The sequence below is a fragment of the Oratosquilla oratoria genome, chromosome 5, assembly GCF_046742065.1.
Source record: "Oratosquilla oratoria isolate Oo_2021 chromosome 5, ASM4674206v1, whole genome shotgun sequence".
NCBI lineage: Eukaryota > Metazoa > Arthropoda > Malacostraca > Stomatopoda > Squillidae > Oratosquilla > Oratosquilla oratoria.
The window spans coordinates 36,121,148-36,131,147 of record NC_134781.1 but is presented as its reverse complement, the minus strand read 5'-3'; the positions used below and the strand labels follow the sequence as shown (position 1 = coordinate 36,131,147).

General features: G+C 37.9%; 1 protein-coding gene across 1 annotated transcript in view; it reads right to left on the bottom strand.

The window, feature by feature from the left end:
- The window catches only part of LOC143025231 (uncharacterized), a 21,148-nt gene that overhangs the window by 10,364 nt on the left and 784 nt on the right, over window positions 1–10,000 (bottom strand). The window contains exon 2 of the mRNA XM_076184691.1: window positions 8,720–8,884. Within this exon, the coding sequence (XP_076040806.1) occupies window positions 8,720–8,884 (165 nt within the window). The remainder of the gene's footprint in view (window positions 1–8,719; window positions 8,885–10,000) is intronic.

Below are 10,000 nucleotides of genomic sequence, written 5' to 3'. Positions count from 1 at the left end.
ATTGACTATGTCCTATTTAATCCTGTATCAAGAGATCCACGAAGCTTCCAAGTTTGAGAAATACTGCAATAACATACTGTATATATTCCCGGTGGATATACAAGAATACTTTTTGTTAAGATGCTTTCTGCTTGAGATTCTTTTGGTCCTTGTTTCGATAATTTTCTAACGCTTCCAGGTAGACGGTGAAGAGTTTTGACACAAAACCAGCAGTGAGAATCTTTCTAATGAGTATCTTATATTGACGAGTCCTTTTCTTCGTTTAAATCATTGTGTTGCTTTTCTTTCATGATTATTCCCAATTTCTCTTTGTATTCTCTGATTTTATCAATGGAGCTGCTGGTGCCTAATGTTTTTGTTTTAGACCAGGGTTCCCAAACTTTTCAGCTCATCGATCCCCTAGTAAAGTTTAAGATTTTCTATAGACCCCCAAACTATTAATTCACGAATTGTGTCAGTTTATCATTATTATTTTTATTATTGGTGTTGTTATTGTTATTAATGCTAATAATATTATTATTATAGTTGCTATTATCCTTATTATTATTGTTACTATTACTATTATTATTGTTATTATTGTTAGTATTATAGTTCTAGTTATCAATAGTGTTATCATTTTGATCCGTTATAAAAGGTCTAAATGACAATATTCATCAAGGCGACGGCGTTCCAATAATGATACAGATACTTTCACATATACTTAAACATAAGTGTTTTAGAATAAATATCTATGTTATATATTCTTTATTATATTACAATTAGTAATATTCAAGTTATTAATATTACACAAGCTCGTCATCTTGATATTCATTCACGATGTGGTTGTGTGTATGTGAGATTCTCCCTACATGCACAGAATGGGGCGGATTTTCGATTCAGAGTGAACTGACATGGTTTTTCTTTAAGTTTAGATATTGGTTGGTTGATTATTCTCACTTATTTCAGTACGGGAAGAGAACAGGGTTATTTCATGCTGACCATTTAATTTTAAAGACTGCCTTTCGACCCCATAACAATCTACTGACCCCCTTTCAACCCCATAGATGGTTTCATCGACACCTGGGGGTCGATATCGACCCCCTAGCAATTTACTGGCCCCCTTTCGACCCCTTGGCTATTTGTCGACCCTTTGGATGGTCTCATCGACCCCTGGGGGTCGATATCGACCACTTTGGGAACCCCTGCTCTACACGGAACTTTTTATACCACACTATTTTCATTCGTCGCGTCAGTGTTTTTATGTTTAATGATCTGGCTAATCTTATGTCCTGTTGTCCTTACAATCTTTATGCCCGCTTTCAAAAGGAATGTATCAAGGATTGGACTTATGTCAGTGTTTGGTACAGTTATATAACGTGTATTTCTCTCAACAACTTCGTTATTTTCATTTTTATTTTTGTCACTTATTAGCTTCGCTTTCTTTTTTAGTTTATATAATAACCCTTCGGGATATTTAAGTTCATCAGGATATGTAAAAAGAGAAGGAGAAAAATTCACAACGAAAGATAGAAATTTTTTGAAGCACCTAGACCAGCAAAATGCCCGGCCTACCTAAAGTACACAAACCAGGCATTCCTATGCGCCCCATTACTTCGGGAATTAATAGTGCACCCCACAGGTTAGCTAAATGTTTGGCCAAATCACTAACTAAAACTCTAGGTTTGATCAATAACGCACATTTGTTGAATTCTTCAGATGTAATTTCCAAACTCAAAATCATTGATTTCAGTAACAATAAATTAGCCAGTTTTGATGTGACATCATTATATACACATGTTGCAATAGATGACGCATTAATAGCCGTAAAAAAAAGTAGTGAATGACTTAAGTAATGAAGATTTGCCTCTACCCAAGACAGATTACATAGAACTCGTTTCACTTTGCGTAGGTTTTGGAGCGTTTACTTTTAATGATGTTGAGTATTCTCAGCATTCTGATCTAGCAATGGGTAGCCCGATTTCTGCAGTATTAGCAAACTTATATATGGAGATGCTAGAATCAGAAAACTACATACAAATTATGAGTAGAAACAGCAAATGGATGAGATATGTAGATGACATTTTAGTAGTAACCTAAAGAGACAAATACCGACAACAAGTTAAAAAGGTTAAACAGCGTAAAGAAAAACATACAATTCACAGTTGAAATGGAACAGGATAGCAAATTACCTTTTTTAGATACCATCATTCACAGAAAAGGAAAAAAATGGTATATAGAAAGTCCACAAATAAAGAAGATTGTATACACTATTTTTCAGGTCATAGTGAGAGAACAAAATCAGGTGCAGTAATAGGTTTCTTTCTGAGAGCTTTTAGAATTTGTGATGGAGAATTCCTGGCAGAAGAAGTGGAACATATCATGAGAACATTCATTAAACTTTAATATCCTGAAGGGTTTTTATATAAACTAAAAAAGAAAGCGAAGCTGATAAGTGACAAAAAATGAAAATAACGAAGCTGTTGAGAGAAAAACATGTTATATAACTGTGCCAAACACTGATATAAATCCAATCCTTGATACATTCCTTTTGAAAGCGGGCATAAAGATTGTAAGGACAACAGGACATAAGATCAGCCAGATCATTGAACATAAAAACACTAACGCGACGAATGAAAATAGTGTGGTATATAAAATTCCGTGTAGTGGTTGCCCTTCAGCATACTATAGAGAATCTGGCCGAGGACTTAAAAAAAAGGTTAATTGAACATAAAAATGATGCAAAAGCACACCGGACAACTAATTTCATTGTTAGGCACATTGAAGAACAAGATCATCTCCCTAACTTGAATAATGCGGTTGTTCTTAATAAAGGTTATACAAAAAGGTCGAGAAAAACAACTGAAGTTGCATATATAAATATCAATGAAAACATAAACAATAGAGAAGGCTTCGTATATATAGCAAAACCTACCAGTCATATAATAATTTAGAAATAATAGAACTAGTGCATTAAGCTCTCCCAGGTGGCCCGAGAGATGAAGGCAGTGGGTATGTTTTGTCCGATTGTGATCAAACGTCAGCGTTAAATTATCCTATTATTTCCTCATTTCTTTCTCCACCGTCATTCATATATATATATATATATATATATATATATATATATATATATATATATATATATATATATATATATATATATATATATATATTATATGCGTGGATATGGTACAGATGAGAGTAAAACGGAAGAGATAGGCAGTATGTTTGTGAGAAGAAAGATGGATGTGTTGGTATTAAGTGAAATTAAGTTGAGAGGGAGTGTGAGTCAGGGAGTGTAGTTGGAAGGTTCTCAGGAGTGTAGAGAGGACGAGGGAGAGAAGGGGTAGCTATACTAGTAAGTGAACAGATAGGTAAGCGTGTAGTGGAGTGGAAGGAGGTTTCTGAAAAGTTAATGTGGATGAAGGTGAAACTGGGAAGGGAGATGTTGATTTTTGTAAGTGTATATGGGTCTGGTAGTGAGAAGAGTGTAGAGGAAAGGGAGGCTTTTGGATGGATTTAGATGAGTGCATAGAATGATTAGGGAGAAATGTCAATGTAGTAGTATTAGGAGACCTTAATGATAGGATAGGAAATGAACCAATAGACGGAATGGTTGGGAAGTGTGGAGTTCCAAGAAAAAATCGTAGTGAAATTTTGATGGTGGAAATGTGCCTAGAAAGAGATTTGATGATAGCAAATACAATGTTTAGGAAAAAAAGTCAAGTTTAACTACACGTGGAAGAGAGTGGTGGATGGAAAGGTGGTAGATAGAGCGTTAATGGACTATGTAGTGGTAAACAGGAGTATAGTAGGAAGAGTTAAGGATGTACATGTTCTAAGGGGAGAGAGTGGGGGAATGTCAGATAATTTTTTTGGTGGAAGGTAAGTTGAGAGTAAAGGATAGATGGAGAAAGAGGAAAAGGACAGAAGGTAGGGAAGTGCTTAGAGTGACCTGCTTAAATGAGAAAGAAAAGGAGGAGTACAAGAAGAAGCTGAAAGAGGAGTGGGAGGGAGTGAAGGATAGAATAGAACTAGGAGTGGAAGAGGAATGAAGATGGTTCAAGGAGAGAGTCATAAGGTGTGGGAGGAAATAAAAGGAAGGGTAGTGAGTGGTGGGATGAGGAAGCAAAGAGGGTTATTGAAGAGAAGAAGCGAGTTTTCACAGATTGATTGGTTACAAAATAGGACGAGGGAGTCATATGAGAGGTACAAAGAAAAGAAAAGAGAAGTAAAACGTAAGATAAGGGAGGCAAAGAGGAGAGCAGATTGATTGGGTCTGAGTATGACAGAAAATTTTGAAGGTAATAAGAAAACGTTCCGGAAAGAAATTAAGAGAGGAAGAGGAGGCGAATCAAGTAGAAAAGAAAAGATAAAAGGTACAGATGGAGAGATGATAATGGAAGAGAAGGCAGTAAGAGGAAGATGGGCAGAGTATTTTAGGGAATTGCTAATTGTGAAGGAGGATAGGGAGGGAAAAGTAGTTACAGTGGGGAGCGCTAAGAAAATTATAGTGATGAATGAGGAAAATGGAGGAGAAATAAGGAAAGATGAAGTGGAGGCAGTCGTTAAGATGATAAGAGCAGGTAAGACACCTGGGTTGGATGGAGGTCATGTAGAATGTCTGAAAAGGGAGGTACAGTGATGGTGGATTGGCTGGTGAGGTTATTTAATGTTTGTTTAATAGAGAGTAGAGTGCCGGCGGACTGGAGGAGTGTCTGCATATTTTCACTTTACAAGGGAAAATGGGACAAGTGTGAGTGTAGTAGTTTTAGAGGGATCAGCTTGTTAAGTGTAGTTGGGAAGGCGTACGGGAGGGTCTTGATTGAGAGGATTAGGAGAGAAACAGAGGGAGTAATTGGTGAGGAACAGTGTAGGTTTAGGACAGGTAGGGGTTGCGTAGATGGTAAGACAGATATGTGAGAAAGCTATAGGAAAAGGTAAGGTTGTTTATTGGGTTTATATGGATCTGGGAAAGGTTTATGACAGGGTAGACAGGAAGGCACTGTGGGAGGTTTTGCAGATATATGGAATAGGAGGAAAGCTGTTAAGAGCAGTCAAGAGATCTTAAGAGAGTAGTAGAGCTTGTGTTAGGATTAGAAAGGGAGAGAGTGAGTGGTTTGAGGTAAAAGTGGGACTTCATCAGAGATATGTTATGTCACCCTGGCTGTTCAATTTATACATGGATGTTGTGGTGCGGGAGGTGAATACAAGGGTAGTGAGTCAGGGATTGGAGATGGTTAAAGAAAATGGAGAAAAGTGGGAGATAAGCCAGCTGTTGTTTGCTGATGACACTGCACTTGTAGCAGGATCAAAGGAGGGATTGAGGAAGTTAATGACAGAGTTTGGGAAGGTGTGCAAAAGAGGGAAGTTGATGATAGATGTGGGTAAAAGTAAGGTGATGAGATGTACAAGGGGAGAAAGTGGCAGCAAACTGGAAGTGAGTATTAAGGAAGAGAGACTGGAGGAAGTGGATAATTTTAGATACTTGGGTGCGGATGTAGTGGGAAAGGGAGGAGTGTAGGTGGAGATAGAATGTAGATTGAGAGAAGCGAGTGAATGCCTTGGTGGATTAAAAAGTGTAATGAGAAATAGACATTTGGGAATGTATGCCAAGAGGAAGAGAGGAGGAGTTTGAATGTGTTTGAGATGGGGTGTCTGAGAAATATAATAGGGGATACTAGACTGGATAGAGTGAGAAATGAGGAGGTGAGGAGGAGAGCGGGGGTGGAAAGGGATGGTTTGGACACATGAAAAAAATGAGTAAATAAAGATTAGTAAAAGAGGTGTGGAAGGCAGAGGTGGAAGGAGTGAATATGAAGAGGCGACCTAGGATGAGATGAATGGATGGTGTAAAAGGGGCATTGGGAAAGAGGGGAATGTCTGTTGAAGAAGGACGGGAGAGGACAGAAGATAGGGTTGAATGGAGAATGGTTGTGTATGGATGGTGCTATGATACATGAGGGGAGTTGGTGGATGGGGGTGAGAAAGTATGTGTGAGAAATTGATTGACGCAACCCGAAGGGATTTCTCCTCGTCTTCTCCTTTTCTGGGTGAGGGGACGTAGAGTGGGGGTCGCCGATTCAATGAAGCGGCTTTGCTGTGGATGTTCTGTGTTTTGCGACACTGCTTCTGACCCAGGGTAGTGGGTGAGATGCAGGGATGACCCGTCATCCAGGAGGGGGCAAGATAAGATGGAGAGAAGAGGGTGGAGTGGAGTTTGTTGTGTATGGAATGGGTGGGAGTGGTTTTTATGACTTTTTTTCTACCTTCCTTATAAGGGGGAAAAAGCCTTTGGTATATGTATGTATGTATGTACATTTTAACAACGCGCAAGCTGTCTGCTTGTTTGGAACATTAGTGTCCAGCTTTTGTTGGCCATCTTGGCTGCAATCAACATGTTGGCAGCAGCCACACCTTTGTCCACAGTGCACTAATATGTTGGTAGACCTTTTAGTCCACAACGAGGTTAGATGTAATTTGTTTGCAGCAATTCCGAAAATGTGTGTATATATGCTGAAAACATGTTGCAAACACGTTTGGCTGTAGCACGTGTAGACGTGTTGTTACGCCAAAGGGTGCATTATTGACAACATTGTTGCAGGCAGTTCAACCCAAATGAAGTGTCGTTGGTTAGACGTAAAATCTTATACATAAACCATTTAGCACTAAATGCATAAAAATACAATATTCGACCGATACAATTGCTTTAGTTGCTGCCAAACGATTCTATACAACTGAGAGAGAAAGTACCCCTGCACGGAGGACAAATGATCAAACCTATCCCAGTAGGTCCTTTGATTCTTAGGCTGTTGCCAGGCTATTTCATTCAACCTAAAGAAATTCCTCTGAACTCAAAGGAGGTCAAGAGAAGATTAGGGTCTCGACTTATCAAGACCTTGTTCATGACGGAGACTCACCTCAACTGAATAAAGTCACCTGGCGCTTGGCATAATAAAATCCACGAAATGTGTTATTGTATTTAAGTACCCAAGCTATCAGGCCACATTCTACATATTTTTGTCCTTTTGTATCATTTGAATAGCGACAAAAAATAAGAGCTAAATATATATATATATATATATATATATATATATATATATATATATCTATATATATATATATATATATATATATATTAACATTGGGCTAGAATTAAAATACCCTAAGCAATTCCTTGATATTGCTTACAATTTTGCAAGGAAATCATTTTTAACTCCTCAGCCTAAATCACCTTTCAATTATCATAATGTTTTAATTTTACCATTTCAAGAAAATTTGTTAAGTATCACAGAATTATTAAAAAGATTTAACGTAAAGGTAGTTTTTAAACATGATAGTACAGTAAAACATAAACTCATCAACAATAGTATTGAAATTAAAAAAGGATGCATTTATAAAATTCCTTGCAAAATGTGTAATCAATTTTACATAGGTCAAACTGCCAAACCCTTAAACATTAGAATTGAACAACACAAGAAAAATGTTAGGGATGGCAATCATTCTAGTGGTATATTCAAGCATATTGAATTAAATAATCATCCAGTTGATTGGGGTAATGCCCAGGCAATCTATTATACCAACAACATAATAGCAAGAAATTTAATAGAGTGCAGTTTGATTCATACCACCAGTAATCAAAATACCAACCTACATAAAGGCTTGTACAAACTTGATAATTTCATTTGTCAAGAAATTAGTAAGATAATATCAGGTAAAATGTAACCCAACGAAGTGAGCTAATGGCGCCCTATATCATTAGTAGAAACAGTGACCCTGGCGACTGTGACCTGATGTCGCCCCACCATCTTAAGATGATTGACAATGACCTTCCGCTCTCCAGGGGGTAATTGGTCGCTACGCTTATTCAAACTGTCCTTGTTCCTTTGTATCATGTATATATTTTCTATGTATTCCTATCACTATGTACTTGTTGCACTGAAGATGTAATATACGAAAGCGCTCTGCTGCGTTAGTTTCTTTTTCCAAGTGGTCTACTTTGCATATATATATTAGTGTAATCAAGAAATGTCTTCAGATTCCTTTTTGAAGATTGCTCCCCTTCCACCTTCCCTACCCCCTCCTCCTCCCCTTACCCCTCCCTCCTCCCATGGTGACATAGAAACAGTCCCCACACTAATATAACACAGACGAGGGTCCCACCTTTCTTCCTGGAGAGATTGATAGGAGAGCCCAAAAATCTCTGTTTTCAGTCAATGAAACTTGAGGCAAACAATATCTTAGCATTACATCATCCAGACGACTTTATTCACTTATGACAGTAACTCGGTAGAAGAAAGGGTCGGTGAAGGCCCGTCTTTTGTACTGAATAAAATAGTAGGGAGCTAGTCAAGATATATAAAATAATATACTGTATATATATATATATATATATATATATATATATATATATATATATATATATTTTTATATATATATATATATATATATATATATATATTTTTTTTTTTCTTTTCTTTTTTTTAATGCTGAGTGTGATTAACATTTTAAATTAGGGGTATAAAATTCATGGCCCGAGGGCCAACTGTGGCCAGAGGGATTCTAATCTGTCACCTCGCGAGCCACATAAGACCATCCCGCGGGCCACATTTGGCCCGAGGACCACATTGTCCCGCGGACTTTGTTCTGGCTAAAGCCGTCTCGGGGTTAGGCCGACGCGACAATCTCATTCACTTGAAAGATACCCATCTATCTAAAGAAGCCTCACATTGCTCCTACTCACGTGAACATGATGGTGAATATTTCTCCAAATATGGAAGACGAACTGAAGGGCTGTTGCTGAAGTTCGCAGATGAATTTCAGTACACAGGAGCGTCCGTTGATTCCCATCCCGCTGAAGTTATCCTCGATTTGTTTGAAGAGCTCGAACTGATCTTCCTGGATGCTCCTGAAATAGAGAACGGGTCCTAAAGACTAAAAAAACAAAACAAAACAAAAAAAGTAATTATCTAATTCGATCATTGAATTTAATGCAGAACAAGTGGTAGCCCTACGAGATGGATGTTAAAGAGAATGGTCTCCCCCATTCTCTAAATCTATTCCACCCGTTTTCTAAATCTATCAATATTCCCACCTCCATTTGGAGGTGTAATCCCCAGTGGCTGGCGTTCGGTCCTTCGCTTCTCGTATGATGGCTGATTACAAGATTTTATTCCCTTCCTTCTCTACCCTCCTCCTCTTCTTCCTATTACTATTACTGTCACTATTACTATTACTATTACTATTACTATTATTACTACTATTACCATTACTATCACTATTACTATTACTATTGACTGGAGACATAGGAGACCCGAGAAAGGTTACCAGCTATGAGTTTTCATACGGTAAAACTTCAACCGTTATCGTCATCATACGATTACACACTGTCATAACTGACGAATTTCAGGCCCCTAATATACCGTCGAGTAGGTAAATTCTACTGGAGATCACATTTTAGTTCTCATCCCTTTTACTACCACCTCCAGTCAGCTCTTCCTCCTATTGCTGACGTGGCTCGAGGATGAGGGGAATTCAGATGGATCATACTACCTCTCACATAGCATTTTACTTATCCTTCTTGCTACCTCCCCCATATATTATACAGCATATGCTACGCCCACACAATTCAAAATATGCAACGAAGAGTGAGATATGTCCAATTCTTAGGTATTCTTACACATTTAGGACTAAGAACCCAAGTGTTATATATGCATTAGTGAGGTGTAAAGAAATATTATAATCTATTAGTAGAACTAAACTCACAAGACAAAGGCCACGTAACCCTTCGCGGTACCAGCATGTTCTTAGTGTTTAGTTTCTTTAAACTAAGTTAGACACTCCATTTATGCACCTTATATTGAACACTTACATTAGATATTGTAAAGTCGTAGATTACAGGTCTAGTAAAGTCATCCTTCTTATCCCTAACCTTTCAGTGCAGAGCGTCAAGAAACAGAGCGTACGATAAAATGACACCGAAGGACTCTGCAACCATACATAGCGGATAGACCACATATGTGAT